This window comes from Abramis brama (genome assembly GCF_963993115.1).
Source record: "Abramis brama genome assembly, chromosome: 15".
In the NCBI taxonomy this organism is placed as follows: domain Eukaryota; kingdom Metazoa; phylum Chordata; class Actinopteri; order Cypriniformes; family Leuciscidae; genus Abramis; species Abramis brama.
The window spans coordinates 6,413,808-6,434,992 of record NC_139977.1 but is presented as its reverse complement, the minus strand read 5'-3'; the positions used below and the strand labels follow the sequence as shown (position 1 = coordinate 6,434,992).

Below are 21,185 nucleotides of genomic sequence, written 5' to 3'. Positions count from 1 at the left end.
TTAATATATAGATCTATATAGAAGTAATGCATTGAATAATACGTTGTTCAAATTTAGCGTTTAAACGTGAATACGTCCATGAAAGATTGTTTAACTGTACTGTGTACAAAGAGAATCGCAATACTGACAAAACATTTTCAGTAACAACTTTTGGATTTGAAATAAAAATAATGAGTAAATGTTGTTTGTGGTCTACAGCCGCAGATCAGGGGGTCACTGCAAACACATCATATCTGAAAGTATGTGTGAACCTGCACTTAGTTTAATATTTTAGTCGTGTTTTAATACTTGAGGTCCAAATACGTTTTGCAGCCACTCTAAAATCAAAGTCAAATCATGTGCAACACTTCAGAAACACTGAAGCGTCTTGATATTCTCTAAGGACACTTTACTCTTCAGGGTGTCTGTTACTAAAGCGTCACTAATGACTGTGCTGTAGCGAACTCACTGCGTGGCCTTATGGGAACGGCATTATAGCTGCAGTTTATATTTACCACCCTGTACCTGGGGTATTTTTCACACTGGTGGGACTTGGAGAAGAGCGTCCACAGGGATGACTTCGGGGTGGATGGTTCGCTCGATTTGTGTAATGATCTTACTAAAGAAACGTTGACGAGATACGTGACTATCCATACAGCACTGTTTACATGGAGCAAACTCCACTGAAGAATGACCTCAGTGACACATAACCAGAAGTTCAATCACCTTGACAAGTAGTCCCACCTCAAGGACACGCATATCATACAAGCCTCACATTTAAACTGTCCAGAAAGACTGTTGTGATGGTGATTTAAAAAAAATGTTTCTTTTTGTTTGCAGAGAAAGGATTTTGTATACGAGGTGACCTCTGTCCGTTTGACCACGGTAATGACCCTCTGATTGTGGATGACGTCACACTTCCTACCATGATCCCGTTTCCACCACCGCCAGTCCTGCCACGGATGCCCATGCCCCCCATGACTGAACCCCCCCCTGGCATGCCCATGCCCCCTCCCCCCCACGGGCAGCCCCCGCCTCCGGGCATCTACCCCATGCCAGGTAAGTGTCCTTTGATTGCAGCATGCTAGACTAGGCTTTTCAGTTGAGTTATTAACTGGAAAACCTAGTCGATATATACATGTCAAAATCTGCTAAGGGGCAATTAAATGTAACAATGCATCATCTTTTATTGGAAAATTAAACTTTTGATCAATCTTTTGATTATTGCCTTGATCTTTTAAACAACTGAGAAGATAGTGATCAAACTACATCACCAGTCAAGTTTACAGTATATATTACATCAGCATATGAGAGTCAAATTGGACGACTACATGGACTCATCTCAAGATCACTCATTTAACAGTTCATCTGTTGCCAAAATTCTGAACAAAATCATTCAATTCAATCATAAAGTATTGAAAATATTCAAATCAGGAATGTCAGAATCGGAATGCGTAGTTCGATCATAAAAATGTCCGTCAAAACCAACACATGTTGAACGATGTTCACTAACCCGGTGAAGTTTGTCAATTTGGATTGCCGTTTATTCTCTTTAGCTGAGATGTGAACTATGTTTGACTTTTGGGTAATTATAAAACGCGCTGGATACGTTCTAAATGCTTTTTGTGTAGGTCGTTATACTTATTTTACGGACAGAATTTTCCGAAATTTCGTGGCTTAAATAAATGACATCATACTTACTGGCATGTTTGGCCTGTCAAAAATATTCAGCTGTTGCAGATTCATTTCCAAATTTCACTGTTACAAATCAGGTTAATTTTTTTTTTTACCTGGAAAGGAGTGGTTTTGATGCACAAAGTTGTTTTTATTGTCTTTTATAACAAAACTCATGTATTTGAATGCATTAAAATGCAGATCCTGTTGTAAATGGTGAAAAATCACTTGTTGTATTATTACCACTTAGCAGATTTTGACTCGTGTATGTATATATAACAATGTCTCTAAATGATGCTTGTTTTATTTATCATTATTAATTTCATTGTATTTGTTTCATATTTATATTGTAGAGCTGCACGATTTATCACTGAAAGCAAAAGGTCACAATCTCGATTCACACACCTACTCAATCTTATTCCTAAATGACAACAATTCGCCGTAATCGTTTAACGTTTGAGAAGTCTGATCACAGCGTAACATTCGAACTGTGTTTGCGCTGCCGCTGAGCCAGAGAGAGCCGTTACCATGTTTTATAGGTGTGAGTGAGTCATTGAATCATTCATTCAAACCCATTCTTTTCAATATTTCATTCAAAGGAATTAAACATTTTAAATAGACTGCAGCAATTAACATTTTGTCTGAACCGCTAGTAAACTGGAGTTTAGAATCGAGGGAGAATCATGCAGCTCTATTTTAAACAAAAAAAAAATATATCATGATTGTCAATTTATTCAGAATAGTGTAGCTCCATAATTAACTGATTTTAAAATCTTTAGGTGAATGTAATTTTTTATTTATTAATTTAATTATTCATTCTTTAATCAATTCATACGTTAATTATGAATGTTACGTTATTTTCTCCTGTTTACTTTGTCTTATTAAAAATGTACGTAATTATTCATTTCAATTAAATATCTTTTTTTTTTTTTACATTTTTCATGGGTTATTGATTAATAAATAATAAATTCATTTATTTTAATGTTTATCAATTGACATTAAAATCTTACAACTATGCATTACAGTATTTTCCAGAAAATTAGTCACACCTTAAAATAAATCACACCGGGTCCAAATTGCATTGTTGAGAAATAAATATATTTCATTATATTATGATATGCATTATATATGTTTGTCACATTTATTACATTGAGAAATAATGTAAAATATCAGTAAAAAAAAGACACGTTTACAAATATTACAAACAGTGTAAACGTGTATGTTAGTTCCCCTCACTACACAACAAATCCTTTAGATTAAACTGTATTCAGAACTGGAATGGAAAAGAAGTATGAAGATAAAATAAACAACATTCCTTATAAAAGCCGAGCCTAAACAAATTGATTTAAAGTGATACTGAAACTGCCAGCATGTGGGACATGGCCTATACAAATAAACTTGGGCTCATGTACCTCTTTCATTTGGCACTAATCCAAATGTGCGCACTTTGCACATTTTACAGCTTGACGTTAATTGCATTATACTAATATACTGTACATTATATCTAAGTCGCTTGGAATATAAGACGCAGACTGTTTTAGGTAATACAAAAATTGAAAATTTGGTAAATGCATTTGTTAATTGTTAATTTTTAGGAATATTATTCGCTAATTTTTTAAATCTTGGATGCTAAATCTTGAGAATGACTTCATATTAACAACGAACGGTTGTCCTAAAGTGCACTAATGGAAGTTAGCTGTAGATGAGTGCTTGAGTTTGCTCTTGTCTTGTTTTAGGGCCTCCTCTAATCCCAGCTACTGGGATAGACACTCCACCCCACTCCAGAACCAGAACCTCTTCCCCTTTGGCCCTGCCTGGAGTGGGACCACCTCCTCCTCCACCTCCACCACCACCACCACCACCTCCTTCCTCTTCTTCCTCCTCTTCTGCCTCTCTCCATCCTCAATACACTCTCTCTGAATGTAAGCCGCTGCGCTTCTCTCTGCTCATCTTTAGCAGTGGTGCTTAGAGCTTACTGTCTATATGTGTGTTGTAAAGGGGTCATGTCAGATTTCTGCACTACATCGATATTCCAGCTACTTGTGTTTTTCCTGTCCATCAGAAATGGATTTCAATTTAAACCATCAATGCGATTGACATTATAAGTTGCCTTCAGGGAAGAAAGTCTGACCCCTTTAAAGAAAGCAGTTGATATACTAAGCCTCTTTCCTGTCTGTTGGTGGTGGTTCTGGTCTTGTTGTGTGTACATCAGTTAGTGGGGGTGTAATGATGCATGTATTAGTACCGAACATTTTCAGTACGGGTCTTTCGGTTTGGTACGCATGCGTACAATATGGTTTACATTGATATACTTTGTTGCGAGCACAACAAAAAAAAACAAAAAAACAAACCGGACACAGAGTGAGCTACTGACGGTCCAGCTTGTCTTAAACATAAGACTTGTTTTATATTAAAGTCCCCCTGTAGTCAATAATTGTATCCAGTTCCAATGTATTCGTCTTTGATCACCAAAATGACATTTTAAAAAATGTCCTTGAAAAAAAAATAATTCTTCATGCCTTAAAATATCTTTAATGTAACTCAACACCCTTGCCTTATTTAGTATACGTGGTTCTATGAATATGCAAATGAGCCCCGCCTCCACTCACTCACACCAGCTCAGAGATCCACTCGTTGACGATCACAGGTTGATCTGATTGGTTACAAGGTAGTTTGTGACGTCAGAAACACCAGCGATTTCAAACCGTGTTTTTGAGACTGTCTTTGGTTCACTGCAGTTTTAAGGAGAAAATACTCAGCAATGGTGTCGACTTATTTACACATGGTTTGTCTTAAAGCATATTAAAAACACCACATAGACATATAAACAACATTAAAAACTTGATTTTTACCACAGGGGAACTTTAAGCACATCAAGCTAAATAATAAACCTACCCTGCTGTCAGATGCGTGTGATGTTTAATGCGCTTGAGACGTGTTTAACTATTATGGTTGTTTACTTATCTGTAAATGTTACAAATTTCCATCTCGCATAAATGCTTATCTTGACAGCAAGCGAGTCTGTTTAACTCTACAAACTCTTCCTCCAATTACAACAGCACCATAAACTGCAGTGTATTTTTTATTTATAAGCATACCTAGTTTGTTCAGTAAACCACTAAAAACTGTTTTTTTTCCTGCTGTACCGAAAACAAACCAAACCGCGAGTCAGGTTATTCATTCTGAATAATTTTTTGAGGTTGTAAATACAACAAAGATTGAGTACGTTTTAAAAGAAAATACTGTTTCAGTTTTTCTACTTCAAAGTTTCGTTTAATTCAATGTGTCACTTGCTGTTTCTTTGTAATTATTTGTGAAAAAATTTCTGAGTGAAAATAGTTTCAAAGCCATTTTGTTTTGAGTGTAGTATATCAGGGATGTTTAATGTCTGAAGGCTGCAGTGACAGACTGTGACCATGTAGTTGTGCTGCTGCTGCATCTTACACTCTTGAGAATTTGGTGAAAGTTCTCTCAAACACATGAATAAATGTTTCATTTATCGAAGGGAAAGAACCTCCTGTAGTGTGTTTTTCCCGCTGCACACTGTACGTATGGTTTAACACGTGTTTGTTGTGTCACATACAGACAGCTATGACCCCGAGGCCTATAACCCAGAGTCCCCAGCACTGACCGGCCCGGGCAGAGCTCAGTACCGTCATTTCATCCCTCGCATCCAGACGCAGAGACCCAACCTCATCGGCCTTACCTCTGGTGATGGACAAAACTCACGAGGTATCAGATGTAAAATATCAGTTCCAAACCAATGACTAATTTTGCATGAGAATTTTAAATGTATTCATCATGACAACATCAATTTAAATTTGTTTAATATGTGTTTTTAGCAGCTAACATAGTGATTCAGACGGAGCCGTCTGTCCCGAGTGTGTCGAGCAGTGAGGCGAGGTACAACTCTGAGCAGGAGAACAGGAAGAGGTGTCTGCCGTCTACTGATGGCCCACTGGTCAAAAAACCCTGGATGGACAAGTGAGTGATGAGCGACTACTAACTGGTTTAGTAGATCTTATTTTGCAGTCTTTCAAGAAAGTATATGACCTTTATAAATTCAACTCAAATGTGGTGTGTGTGTGTGTGTGATAAACTTTTGAATTTTTAATTATAATTGTGATCAATGACTGTGATGACTTTTCACAGACTTTGATTATGCATTTCCAAAGCACTGCATCATCAACATCACAAATCTAGTATGACTGGTAGTGTGGATCTAGTCTGTAAATCTAGTTTTTAATCATTTTATAAAATAAAAAAAAATCTCCTTTCATCTTTTTCTTTTCTGACTGCTGAATTCAGTCTCTCTACATTTGTTTTGGAAAGTCGTGGAAACGTTATCATGGATTTTGTTCTTTTGCTATTGGACAAAATTTAAGTATATTTGCTGTCGTCTCCCATTCACTGTTATTGAAGTTTACACAACTATGAGAACTTCAGAGGACCCTGGAAATGTGAAAAGGATCCAATATTGATTATTATGCTTATTAAGAAAAAACTAGTATTTTAAAATAGTACTACAATTTATTCTACTTTAATATACCTTAAAATATAATTTATATAATTTATTTCATTACTCCAATCTTTAGTGTCACATGATCCATCAGAAATCATTCTAATATTTTAATATTTATTATCAATGTTGAAAACAGTTGTGCTGCTATTTTATAACTTGTGTGTGTGTGTGTGTGTATGTATATATATATAATTTTTATAACCTGTGATACTTTTTTCAGGATTTTTTGATGAATAAAAAAAGAACAGCAATATACACTACCATTTTTGAAAGAAATTGATACTTTTATTCGGCAAGGATGTGTTAAATTGATACAAAGTGATAATAAAGATTTATATTGTTAGAAAATATTTCTATTTTGAATAAATGTTGTTAATAAATAATATTAAACAGCACAACTGTTTGTGCATTGATAATACTTTAATTTTTAAATCAGCATATTAGAATGATTTCTGAAGGATCATATGACTCTGACGACTGGGGTTATGGCTGATGATAATTCAGCTTTGATTCTCAGAAATAAATAATAATTTAAAATATATTAAAATAGAAAACCATGATTTCATTATTATGTACTTAAAACACAATATTACAGTTTTATTCTGTATTTTTGATTAAATAAATGCAGGCTTAATGAGCAGAAGAGACTTTTTTTCAAAAACATTAAAAAAAGTAATGTTTACAAACGAATGACCAGTACTGTAAATCAGAGTGATATAAACGTATTTACTTTATTATAATCTATATTATATACTAAATTATATTATATTTACTTCATTTACTTTATTATAAATGTAATAAATTATGGGTCATTATGCTAATTATTACCTTTAAATTTATGTATTGATAAATTATTATAAATATTATTAATATTGATATCTTTTAACACAAAGGAAACTACAATGATACAGGTGGATGTCCTGATTGAGATGTGTAATGTTGTCTTTCCTGTTTTACAGACAAAATTTCAATAACCAGCATAAACCCACCTTCCAGAAAAAGATTTATTACGTCAACACCAAACTAGAGGTCCGCAAAATCCCCCGGGACCTCAACAACATCACCAAACTCAATGAGCACTTCAGCAAGTTTGGAACCATAGTCAACATTCAGGTAAACCGTCTGTGTAGATTAGATTATGAACTACATATTTGCCATTGTTATGTAACACTTTTGTTATACAGGTCAACGAATGTAGTTGTAGTGATTGTGACGTAAAACTGTGTCCTGTGTTGTCGTTTCCACAGGTGGTGTTCGGGGGCGACCCAGAGGCAGCACTGATCCAGTACACAGCCAATGACGAGGCTCGGAGGGCCATCTCCAGCACTGAAGCAGTTCTGAACAACCGCTTCATCAGAGTCTACTGGCATAGAGAGCCCACATCCAACACACAGGAGCAGGGACCCGGTCAGAACACAAACCCTGGCCAACAGCAGCCCACGACACACAAGGTCTGAGACCCACTGATGGATGATCAGATTCAGAGAAAATTAAAACTGGAATGCACAATACATTATATTTCTGTGCTATTTCATTGTGTTGCTCTTCTAACATTTGGAGAATGAGCTCTTGCTGCCCAGCCCTACTATTGATAGTTCCCCCGTAGAGAAGTTTGTATCCGTTTTAATAGATTGTTAACTCAAAAATGATTGATGATATCCTTACCGTGACTGTTCATCCATGGTTCCAAACTTTGTCATTCGTTTACATACTTTGACCGAATTTCGTTTTGTGTGCAGGTCATTCAGCAGCACCCTGCAGGAGCTTACGTGCTGAATAAGACCTTCCCCAAACACCAGACTGCCACGGGAATCATGGGCGGCACTGAACCTACCAGCCCGAATCAAGAGCCATCAGTGGTAAAGAAAACACTTGAGTGTTTGCACACATCTGTTCAGAGAGAATATAAACGAGTAGGAGTGCGATATGGCTCTATATGAGCAGGGCTGTGATTAAGCCATAGGCACAAGAGAGAGCCACATCGCCGTTACTAAACGTCACTTTAGGACTAGTAACGAAGGACCTTTAAGTCGCTTCATTGGAGAGTATAATGAGAGATAGAGTAAACGAGTTCATTCTTCAGGTCAATCTTATATTCATAATAAAAAATGTCCTCTGAGGAAAGCGTAATCTTTTTAACAGATAAGGGGATTTCCCATGATAGCGCTAGTCAATGCATTTGCCGGTTGCATCATGTGAGGTGTTCTTTAGAAATAACCTTGTTTACAACCCTTTTTGGGTCGATTTCAATATAAAAGTCTTTGCTTTGCTTGACTCGCTCATAAAGATTCTTGTCGCCATCTAATGAGGTAATAATGTAACGTTCACTGAAGTAGAAATCAGAGTCACTCACAGACCCTTTCCCAATACCAAATACAGCATATTGTTTATATAAAATAAAATGTTATTTATTTAACAATAATAATTAAATGAACAATAATAGCCATTATAAAAGTATGAGGTTTGTACAATAGGAAATAAACAAAAGCAAACAATTCAGTCAAAAGTATAAAAGCAGAACTCTATTTTAATTTAAATTAAATCTTGTACTATTACTATAGTTATAAAACTTAACTTTACCCTTAGCCAAATCGATTTGCTCTGGATCAAGTAATAGATTAATAAGACCAAAGATTACCCATTTGAAATGCCCAAAATGAATTATACCTCTTATTGTGTAGACAGATATACCTCTTATTAATGTAAGAGTCAGCAGGGAGTGGCCGAGATGAAGCTGTTCTCAGCGGATACATAAGCGCTGAACAGCCTCTGACGGCCATGAGCTCACATCTCTGAAAATGTCTCAACTAATTTTCAAATAGGCACTGTTTTATATATAAATCATATATTTAAGGTCTAAAACACCTCCAAAAACATTCTGTGACACAATAACAGTAGTATTTGTACAAATATAGTAGGTTTGCTGCTTTGATGCTTGCTGTGAGAAATGCTGCCAGTATAGATCCAGCAGAAACTACCAGTAAAAAGTTTGGAATAATTATAGTTTTTAAAAGATGTATCTTTTTCTCAACAAGACTGCATTTTAAAATGCATTTTATTCCTGTGGAATGGAATTGTTATTATTGGTGCTCAGTTATTAATAATGGTTCTTATTTTTATCAATGTTGGAAACATCTTTTTTGTTGCTTAATATTTTTGTGGTAACACTGATGCAGGGTTGATTTCAGGCTTATTTGGTCAACTAGAAATTTTATAAATAAAAAGTTTAGAAGAACAGCATTTATTTGAAATCGAAATCTTTATCACATTATAAATTACTTCACTGTTACTTGTGACCAATTTAAGGCATTCTTGCTGAATAAAAGTGTTTCGTTTGAGTTTTTCACTCTTTTGCACCTCGCTTTTAAATTGCCAATTCAAAGTAAAATGCGCACCGGCATTCATAACGGTGCGGAGCAGAGCGAGCGTTTTCAATTCATTTCAGTGGAAGTTGGGCTTCCATAGGACTGAACTGAAACTCTCGCTCTGCTCTGCGCCAGAGGACACACACCGTTATGAATAACCGTGCGCATTAGCAGCAATTCAGGGGCGGCAACTGCTTGAATGGTGGGTTCATTATTATTCTTAATGGAAAAACACAACAACTAGAAAAACACAACTAATTCTTTGAAGGTTCCCTATTAGCAGTGGGTTTAAATCCAAAATATTGCCAAATAGGTGCTTTTACATTTAGCTTTGAGACCAAATCTTCCACCATAGACGATGGTGGAAGATTTGGTCTCAAAGCTAAATGTAAAAGCACCTATTTGGTCAGTTCACCTCACTCTCGTGATAAATGAAAACTGACTCCTGCTGTTGATCTGTGCTGCGACTCTTTTTTTCGTGTTCAGTTTTTAATTGTAGTATCTGTTCTCTGACTGAACTACATGATTTGTATTGCTATAAAAAAAATCTGAACGACGGTGGGGGCGGTGCTACGGTGGGCAAGTGATGTAACCGAACACCGGTAACACTGACTATCGCAGCAAGCCTAGTTTGCACAAAAATATGAAGCAGCACAACTGTTTTCAACATTGATGGTAAAAAAATACATGGTAAATAAAAGGTCTGCTAAATGAATAAATGTTTCTTGAGCAGCGAATCATCATATTAGAATGATTTCTGAAGGATCATGTGACACTGCAACAATAAATGCAGCCTTAGTGAGCATAATAGACTTCTTTCAAAAACATTTAAAAAATCTTCCAAACTTTTAACCGATTGTGTGTCTATATTAAAAACAAAAACAAAAAAACACATAAACATGTAATAAATGTTAAAATTCAACAATTGTTTGAATTTCTCTGTTATACAAGGGTTTGACGCCATCTTCGAGTTTACCGAAGGGTCCGTTCTCACGCACGGTGTTGAAAACCGCATCAAAGTCATTAGGAAAAACGGGCAAAGCGCTGGAAGCTCAGGAGGTTCTGAAAAAGAAGCATGTGAGTATTTCCTTTCTCCTCCTCACCTCTGTAAGCTGATACAGGCAGATCCACCTACTAGGATTGCACAGTCTGGAATGTACTTATGAGTGCGCTAACGTGACCTCTGGCCTTCAGGAGGCGTTGAAACTGCAGCAAGACATGAGGAAGAAGAAACAAGAAATGGTTGAAAAACAGATCGAGTGTCAGAAGGTATGAAAGATTACTGAAGTAAAACAAAATAAATGTGTATATATACCACCAGGTAAAAGTTTGGACACGCATACACGTTTTTTATTATATTTTGATATTACTACAATTATGTACTAATTTTTCTGCATTTTAGAGTATTTGTTCAGTTTTTTCTGTTTGGCTAATAAATGTTTTTATGTTGACACCCATGCCATATGTTACATTTATCTCATATTTACTGTGTACAATTAGCATTACCTGGTCTTTATTTTAAAAACATATGATTCCCAGTGTGCACAAACTTGCCAGATAACCAAGTACACTGTTGGTTACAATGTTTAGTTCCTTTTTACTTGTTTCAAACTATTTTTGAAAAATACTTTAATAGGACTGATTACAAAATCAAGAAGTATCTATGTAAAGTATAAATATACACTGAAGAAAATTATAAACGCAACACTTTTGTTTTTGCCCCCATTTTTCATGAGCTGAATTTAAAGATCTAAGACTTTTTCTATGTACACAAAAGACCTATTTCTCTCAAATATTGTTCACAAATCTGTCTTAATCTGTGTTAGTGAGCACTTCTCCTTTGCCGAGATAATCCATCCACCTCACATGTGTGGCATATCAAGATGCTGATTAGACAGCGTGATTATTGCACAGGTGTGCCTTAGGCTGGCCATCATAAAAGGCCACTCTAAAATGTGAACCATTTAGCAAAAGTAATAAATAACCACATATCAATAAATAAACAACCACATGTCCACCTGTGTGATTTCACAATAGCACTATGCCATATTATGATTTTTAAATGGTTTTAATATGTCATGCAGCCTTAGAAAAGGACTAATAATGCAGTTCATGGATTCTCATCTGTGGAATTCCCCACTTCACACGAGTAAATTGCAATCAAGGTTTTTTTTAAATTGAGCACTTGAACTTAATCAAGGAATCGTGACAGCCCTAAAGTTATTGTGCTTGTCCTGATTCAGTGTCTGTTGAATGAATATGATATAAGGAGTGTATATTAGAACTACTAGTGATTTCGTACATGCAGTTTAATGTAACTCTAAACCTGAACTGCCTTCTGCAGGTGCTGATAAACCGCCTGGAAAAGAACAGAGGGATGAAGCCAGAGGAGAGAGCAAACATCATGAAGACTCTTAAAGAACTGACAGAAAAGATCTCTCAGCTGAAGAATGAGATCAGCCCGACCGCACAAGCTACTGCCAACACGATACAATCTAAGTCAAAAACAGACGTAAGACCATTTGTAGATGCCTAGTGTTATTGATACAAGTGTGTTCTAGATCTATTTTTGCATAAAGCTGCAGTCCGTAACTTCTGGCGCTCTACCGGTTAATAAACAGAACTGCATGCGTCTTGCAGAAGAACATTGTAGCCAGAGCTACTTCTCTCTGTTTATGTCTATGATAAGTGACGCAGGTACTGGGCCACTGTCTAAATATAAACACTTATTATAGGTGTACCGTAGTGATTCAGGATCAGACAAAAACACTGTTTGGAAAATGGATTCATCATGTACTCGCTTATTATTATATTTTTTGAACAAAAAATGTACAGACTGCAGCTTTAAATTTTAGAACCTAAATGTACATTGCCAATTTTGTTTTAAAAAATGTTTCTAAATTTAAGTATGACTGTCTTTTTTTCGTCTCAAGGCACAGAAAGAGTTGCTTGACGCGGAGTTGGACTTCCATAAGAAGTTGACATCAGGAGAAGACACAACAGACCTGAAGAGGAGGTTGGGTCAGTTGCAGGTGGAGGTAAGCGTTAAGTTGCTCTTTAATTTTTATTTTACAAAAAATATTAGATGTATGCAGTAATCCGAATCTAATGTGAATCATGATTGACAGTAATTTGAACTACATTTTTAAAACATCAAAACATGTTACAGTAATTAATGGAATTGAGGTGATAATGAAAATATACAAAAATATTGAATAAAATATCATTGTGCATTTAAATGAATTTATTCTTTTCAATTTAGAGTTAATGTTATTATAGTTGTTTTGTGTATTTACTTTGTAGTACCAAAAATGTCCTTATGACCTGACAGGTATCTCTAAAGTAGCGATAGATGTGTGGCACACGTGTTAGCCAACCGGGAAATGAGACCCATTTTAAACCCATTTTTACTAAATTCAACATTTTTATAGTTCTGCATAAAATGCCATATATGTTAGTTGCTAAGACCCCATACTTAATTTCAGATTTTTTTTTACTGAAGCAAAAGACACTGATGTACCCAACCAGAACCAGCATAATCCATTTCATGCAAACACAATGTCACACTCAGCCCTAACATTCGCGTTCCTAAAACGAGAGACAACCGAAACATCACGGCTGGCATTGGGCTTATCTTAGCTGGTGTGAAATATGCATGTCATTACACTTCATCTCCTGCACATTTAACTCTGAGCACTTCCCAAACCCCAAGGACCAGTCCCAAAACAACACGCATCCCTCTCCTCACGCTGGTGCTTTTCATCCCATTAAAGTTTGAGCAGCTCCCATGTAAGAAATGAGAGAATGATCAAGGGAAGACAATTAAAGGAAGAGAGCGATAGTAAGAAACTACACAAGCTGAAAGAGTGTTCAGGGCATGAAAGAGAAATGATCAGCATTTGGTGTGGCGTTAATTTTTCAATCTGCAGTCAGGGTAAAGGTTAGGCACGTTACAAAGTCTAGTACTTTTTTGGAAGTTTAGAGGAGCTCACTATTCCCATACATCCATATATATCCTATTTCATTATATCTGTATCAATGTTAGTGCTTGGCAACGATTAATCGTGATTAATCGCATCCAAAATAAAAGTACTACACACACACATGCATGAATATATTTCATATATTTTTTTAAATGTATATTTATATATAATATAAATTGTCTGTGTGTGTGTATGTGTATATGTATATGTGTATATATATATTAGGGCTGTCAAAAGATTAATCGCATCCAAAATAAAAGTTTGTGTTTAAATAATATGTGTGTGTGTACTGTGTATAATTAAATTTGTATCTAGAAATACACACATATGCATGTATATATTTAAGAAAAATGTGTTATTTATATATAAAAAAAATTCTATTTATATATAATATAAATTATATATAAATATATACAGTATATGTATGCAAATTTCTTAAATATATACATGCATGTGTGTGTATTTATATATACAAAATAATTATACACAGTACACACACATATATTATTTAAACACAAACTTTTATTTTGGATGTGATTAATCGCGATTAATCTTTTGACAGCCCTAATATATATACATATATATAAAAACGCTATATAAATGGTGACTTGACGACATGCAAATATTTCTTAAATATATACATGCATATTTAAATATATAAAGTAATTATATACTGTACTCACACACATTATGTAAACACAAACTTTTATTTTGGATGCGATTAATCGTTGCTCAGCACTAAATACATAAAATATATATTTATTATTTGATGATACCTTATATTGTAAGTTGTTGTAAGTTTTGTTCACGCATCCCCCCCTCTGGCTTTGAATCGCGTAGGCCACCCGGCTGGGCCTGATACCGGCGGGACGGGGCAAACCCACAGCAGCACCGGCCCGGGGCAGAGGGAGGGGGAGGGGGCGGAGCCTCAGGGGGCGTGGCGGAGGCAATCACATGGTGGTGGACCACCGGCCTCGAGCCATCTCTATTATCGGCTTCACACAGGAAGAGAAGGAGGAGCTCATGCCGCACTTCGTGGTAAGATTTGAGTTTAAATAGTGCACGATTATATCTCCATATACTGTCAATCATCTGTCTGTCTGCCTGTCTATCTATCTGTCTGTCTGTCAATCATCTGTCTGTCTGCCTATCTATCTGTGTGTCTGTCAATTATCTATCTGTCTGTCTGTCAATCGTTTGTCTGTCTGTACGTACATAATTTATGCTCAATCCATATGACCTCTTGTGTAGAAATTTGGCGAGATCGAGGATCTTCGTGACCATGATGCTACCAGTGTTGTAATGACCTTCAAAACCCGCAGTGAAGCAGAAAATGTACTGTGGCTTTTTAGTTCTTACATTTTTTGTTTTAAATTTGACATTTATTTTCAGAGGTTAGTAGACTTTAAGCACACTAAATTATCTTCTTTTTTTTTCAGGCTGCAAACCAAGGAGCAAAGTTCAAAGGTCGAATTCTACAGATCTCATGGTACAAACCTAAAACTCCATCTGTGTCCACCGAACCAGAAGAGGAAGAGTCAAAGGAAGAGGTCAATGCTGCAGGAATCCATGTAATGACGGTAACTGCATGTTTAGCTACTTTTCACTTGGTTACACCACATGACTTTTCCCCCCTTAAACTGTATGAACCCGTATGAATATTACATCTCTAAAAACACTGGCAGTTTTTTTTTTTTTTTTGTTAAATTGTTGATCTTTTCTCACACTCTCTAGGATCCAGTCAGCCCCTTTCTGCTTCCAGAGGAAGAGGAAGAAGATGATGACGAAGAAGACGAAGACGAGAGCCGCTCATGGAGGCGATGAGGAAGGGGAAACGGCACCACTTTTTGTTCAAGGACTCTCATTTTTAGTTTTTCTTTGTGAAAGTTAATTTAAGTATATTTGATTGAATAAGACAAAGTGTCTTTTTTTTTTTTAAAGACGGTTTTCAGTATTTTGAGACCTGGAGAAAAGCGCGTTCTCCGTACAGGAGAATATATGAGAATGTGAGACGTCTGTGGAGACTTGCAGTGTTTCTGTCACTCTGAAATTTCTGCTTTATGTATCAAACTCTCACTTTTGCTGAGATTGAGTGCAAAATGTTTCAGCTGGGAAACATTTTGTTTCACTGTGCATGAGCAGATGTCAGTAACTCACAACATTTGTGACTACTGTGAATTTTCTTTTTTTTAAATGTCTAAATTGTTTCACCCATTTTTTTTTTTTTTTTTCCAGTTTAATATGATTTAACATGAAACTTCATCTGCACTTTGTGCCACTTTGGTAGTATGGATGCACTCTTTTGGCATCTCTTTCCTTTGTGAAGAAACGAAATGCCCTCATGATGTCAAATGTTTTCAAAAACAAACAAACAAACAACAAAACGCTTTTGTATCTGCTCTCTAACGTTTAGGCAATATATATATATATATCAACCAGGTGGATTTTTCTTTCTTAATATTAATATGCCACTTACTGTAAATATGGACTCTGGAAGATATATGTGGCACACTTGATTTTGGTCAGTGTGTCAGAGTGTTCATATTTATTTCCTCACATCTCTAGATGATGTTCCAAAACCAAAAAGAGCTTTGGATGAGGGTCCGAGAATATGATTCTTGTTAATTGAGGTAAAATATGAATACAGTGGTGTTGTGAATGTATTCAAAATTGATTTACACTTCATTTACGCCTTAAATTTTATGATATAGTTTTATGAGAGATGTGACTTTATTTCCCCTTTTTTGTGTATATTTTGTAAATGGTTTCAGTAATAATGACTGCTCACTTCATTATTTTAGCCGGTCGAATTAATGAATCGCATTCGAAACTCTTAGAGGCTTATTTAAGTGAGTGTATGACTAAAAACCACACTCTTATAAGATTACACCATGCTTTAAAGAAGATTCTGTTGTATAGGTTTTTTTTTTTTATCTCATTTTTGACACTCCACTCATTTCAAAAGCCTGGTCCTGCAGAAATGGGTCAAAAACGCACCCGTTTCTGTAACCTTAAATATTACCCAATAGCATGCTGGCGTATGTATGCGTGTGTTCATTTGAAAAAAGAAAAGAAAATATGTGTATGTATGCATATATATTTTTTTAATATTCATATTTACATACTTTGCTAAAATGAAATCTAAGTTTATAGTTCCTTTTACTGAAGGACCAGTGTAAAACGTATGTATGCTGTTGATGTGACAGTAATAGCACGTTTCTTTGCCATTCGAATTTAGTGATGCACCTGTTTGCCCCGCTCTTCCCAATCGATGGTACATATTGTTTTTATAATCTCTACAATGATTTCTCAATAACTCCGTTGTTCATTTAAGGTCTGGCAGGTCTTAATATTGGTTTTGTACACGAGTCTAGTAGAAGGACTCGGGACTGTGTGTGAATTTAAAGAATGGATTTTGCTCATTTGTATAACCGTTTTACTACACCACATTAGTACAAAGTCATACATTTAGCGTAAATAGATTTTGACTTTATTACTGTTTATAAATTTAAATATCTATGGATGTATTTTTCAGTTTTTTGTTTGTAAAATGGATTTCTAACAGTTGCATGTTTGCTAATCAATAAAGAGAATGGAATGGGGGTGAGCAAGAAGAATAACAAGAAAAAAAAGAGAAAAAAAAACATTTTCAATTGGCCAAAAGTAAAATGATTTACAACAAAAAAGGAAAAAGATGTCTCAAAAAGAGAGAGAGAGAGTGAGAGAGAGAGAAAAAAAGGAAGAAAAAAATCATGATCCATTCCAAGAATTATTCCCCTCTGAAACAGTTGTTGTGTGTTTTATTTTCTTTGTGAATGATTGCGCTGCATATTCAAAAAAAGAAAGAAAACCATATATTAATATAATATTTAGTGTTTCTATGAAACGGTAAGATGTTACAGTTGGACCTGTAATAAAACAAAATGTAAGTAATTGTTAATCATGTGACAATTGAGATATAGGAAGGCAGCTTTAAAAGAGTATAAGAGATGTGTTATTTTGCTTCTACATTCATTATTTACATGTAGACACGGGGGCTGGTTGTCATGTTCCTAGTGAGGTTTTGAAAGTAAATTTATGTATAGATATAATAATTTAAAGTCTTCATTTGGTAGGACATTAAATTTACAGTAGTCAACATTTGAAGTGGATCAAAAAAGTTAATGAAAGTTATCCTAAGACAAGAATGGGTATTGTTCAAAATGTATGTATCACTTTGATGAAAGGTTTTGATCTACTTCAAATGTTGACTTCTGTCTATCTATCTATCTATCTATATATATATATATATATACATACACATATATACACATACATACAGTGTTGGGGGAAACACATTACAAGTAATGAGTAATGTAATCAGATTACTTTTCCAAGTAACTAGTAAAGTAACGCATTACTTTAAAATGTAAAAAAAAAAAATCTAAGTTACTTTTTCAAATAAGTAACGCAAGTACTCCTGTCCCCATGTTGAGAAAAACCGGGAGTAAGTGCAGAGGCGTTGTGTGTAAACATGATGGTTATTGTAGTTCTAGAGTAATTGTGAGCGTTTAATCATCCCACTTGTACAAAAAAAGATTCAGTATTCCTCACAATCAATAAAATAAGTCAAATGGAACATCAGAAAACTGTAAACCTCCAAAAATTAAATATGATAAATAAAACAAATATTTGTATGCGTCCAGAATGGCAGCACAGCTGAAAGGTTTGTTTGAGCTGCGCCCTCTACTGTACAGGAGTGAATTTGCATTTCTTTCAGCCTGAGGCTTATTTCAATTTTGGTGAAATTGAAAAAAGTCTAAAAAATGTACTTTAATTTAGTTTTTTTATTGTGATGCGTGTGTTTACACACATGCTTTAGACACTAGTCATGCTGATGCCGTTGCCCATAGCATCAACACCATGACACACAGCGTATTATTTTGAAAGGGAACCACATTAAGCACACATTTGTGTGGCTATTTGAGTCAGAACTATAAAACCACTGACCTTTAGGCCTTATCACAACTTGTCCTGTAGGTCTCCTTTATGTCTTTTACCATAGTTTTTACACTTTTGATTGTGTTTTATCATTGTTTTTCTTATATTGTTTTAATAACTGTTCTGTTATATTGTATAGGGTTAAAAAGTCTAAAACGTATGCACCAGAGAAACAAGCACGCAGCCATCTTTAGAACGTCCATTTGCAGTTGCTCTGGATATTTTTATGGCATTGCTGTCGAAGAATAATTAGGCCTAGCTGATGAAGTGGATTTACTTATTGTAGAGTTAACGGAAGTTATCATGAGCATTGTAATGTTTGAAGCAGATGTCATAACAAATGTACAGTAAGTAGACCGTGAAGATTTAAAAAGAGCGGTTTATTTATAAATCCGTAAGATCCTTTATCTTCATGATGTTGAAATACAATGAGTGTAGTGCAGAAAAGGGGCGGAGCTACATAAGGTCTACTCCCAGCAAGCAATTTTGCATTTAAAAGACGTCTAATAGCCGTCCAAACACAGCCCAGACATCTAGGCTAAAACAAGGCAAAATTTGGCCTGTCAGTGAAAATTTTATAGACGTCTAAACCATAGCCCAAGAATAGACTAGTCATCAATTAGATAACAAAGAAATGAAATGAGTGAAGAAAATGAAACCAAATAACTTGTAAACATTGTTTACTTTGCTTACATGATGTTATATCATACATCTCGCAAGTTATTTTGGCAAAAACGACATGTAACCAAATTCAAGGTTATTGAATTATTGAACAAATTCAAGTGGGTTACTCATAACCCACAGACCACGGAATAGCCGGACTATTAGCCGGGTTATATAGTTAACCTAGACGATGAAATGACGGCTATTGCTTGCTGGGCTGAATCATTTCTGAGTCTGATCTATCTCTTTTTTTTTAAATTAGATTTATATATTACACTAAGAAGCCAACATTATTGAGATTTTCAACAGACTAACATACAGCTTGATATGAGAAACAGTTTCAGGGTTGATATACTATTAGTAAAATGAGAGATAAACCAATCTGCCACTGATGGTTTCTGAAACAGTTGACACTAATGAATTTTATTAATAATTTGACAATTTATCAATATCAATAATATTGAACTCAATATTGGTAGACCGAAGGTTGCGGGTTCAATTCTCAATACCGACAGGAAACGACTGAGCTCCCCGGGCGCCACTGCAAAAATGGCTGCCCACTGCTCCGGGTGTGTGTCCACAGTTTGCAGTGTGTGTGTTCACTACTCGCTTCTCCTAATGTGTGTGCACTAACTTGGATGGGTTAAATGCAGAGGACAATGGGTTATCATACTTGGCCTTAACATGTCAGCAAAACTTTCAACCCCTCCCTCCATCTGAGAACACAGCAAGCACCTTAACTGCCTGGCATTAACATATGAATGGTCTTCTCACCTGACAGCCATCAATCCTTACTACCAGCAGGGTTTTTTTTTTTTTTTTTTGGCTGCGTATGCCATGCACACCAAGTATCTGGGTTTTTCTGGAAATGTACTGTTCTGTGTAACTTGGCTCGAGTATTTTCCTTATACATCCGGCAAACCTGAAATTACATGACAGTTTCCCATAAGATATTATCTTTTTTTTTTTACCCTGTTCATGCAGTGAATATTAGCAAAACTGACTGTGAAAATTTCCCCTCTTAGTCATTCAAAATATTCACAAAAATATAACCTTACAAATGTGAAATAAATGAAATAATATGGTTTTCTCTAAAATATGTGTGCCAAAATTTCTGTCATTATTTACTCACTCACCCTCATGTCGTTCCAAACCCGTAAGACTTTCGTTCATCTTCGGAACACAAATCTTTTTGATGAAATCTGAGAGATTTCTGTCCCTCCATTGACAGCTACACAACTACCACTTTGACGCTTCAAAAAGTTCATAAAGAGATCGTAAAACTAATCCATATAAAATTTAGTCCCTATTTCCTGAAGAGACACGATTGCTTTATATGATGAAATTATTTAATTTAGGCTTTTTTCACATAAAAGTATTCATCAACTCACACATCAGATGTGGTAAACAGAAGCTCAAGCATGTTCGCTTGACGTGCGAGAACCAATGAGGTTCATTCTTGTGTTACGCATCACGTTTGAGCTTCCACAAGAACCAATGAGGTTCATTCTTGTGTTACGCATCACGTTTGAGCTTCAGCAAGAACCAATGAGGTTCATTCTCGTGTTACGCAGCACGTTTAAGGTTCCACAAGAACCAATGAGGTTCATTCTCGTGTAACACGTTTGAGCTTCCTTACCCAAACTTTCGACACAGTGTAAAAGTTAATTTGGCTTCAGTGGCTTTGACATATTCAAATGCTCATGAATAATGCACAGCCATCCCTTACTTTGGGAAGCCAAGTGAAAAACACTCAGAGTCTATTTGATTTAATGCAAGCAGTGTTGATTGCCCCTTGGGACGGCACGTCAACCATCAGATTTACCCGCTCGTCATTTTCTCATCCCTTGCTGCTGGAGCGACAAGCACTCAGAGCTCGCTTGGAGCCTGGATACGAATGGAAATGGATGGAGCAAACACACCGACGACAACAGCGAGGTCATTCCGCAGATCAGAGCTATAATGCCTGCAGAAGAGCAAACTCCTGTCACATCTCACCAAAACCATATCAATAAAACA

At 35.7% G+C, this 21,185-nt stretch overlaps 1 protein-coding gene across 10 annotated transcripts in view; it reads left to right on the top strand.

Moving 5' to 3' along the window:
* The window catches only part of rbm27 (RNA binding motif protein 27), a 23,894-nt gene extending 6,589 nt beyond the window's left edge, over positions 1-17,305 (top strand). The window contains exons 7-21 of one of the 10 annotated variants that reach the window (XM_084137885.1): positions 820-1,038; positions 3,390-3,575; positions 5,239-5,385; positions 5,496-5,637; positions 7,135-7,288; positions 7,423-7,626; positions 7,915-8,034; positions 10,492-10,617; positions 10,735-10,809; positions 11,885-12,052; positions 12,474-12,578; positions 14,364-14,561; positions 14,775-14,858; positions 14,963-15,103; positions 15,258-17,200. In XM_084137885.1, the coding sequence (XP_083994011.1) occupies positions 820-1,038; positions 3,390-3,575; positions 5,239-5,385; positions 5,496-5,637; positions 7,135-7,288; positions 7,423-7,626; positions 7,915-8,034; positions 10,492-10,617; positions 10,735-10,809; positions 11,885-12,052; positions 12,474-12,578; positions 14,364-14,561; positions 14,775-14,858; positions 14,963-15,103; positions 15,258-15,347 (2,159 nt within the window). In that variant the 3' untranslated portion in view covers positions 15,348-17,200. Of the gene's footprint in view, positions 1-819; positions 1,039-3,389; positions 3,576-5,238; positions 5,395-5,495; positions 5,638-7,134; positions 7,289-7,422; positions 7,627-7,914; positions 8,035-10,491; positions 10,618-10,734; positions 10,810-11,884; positions 12,053-12,473; positions 12,579-14,363; positions 14,562-14,774; positions 14,859-14,962; positions 15,104-15,257 lie in introns of all 10 variants that reach the window. The other 9 variants (XM_084137883.1, XM_084137884.1, XM_084137881.1 and 6 more) reach the window with 9 other exon arrangements.
* The last annotated feature ends 3,880 nt before the right edge of the window (positions 17,306-21,185 follow it).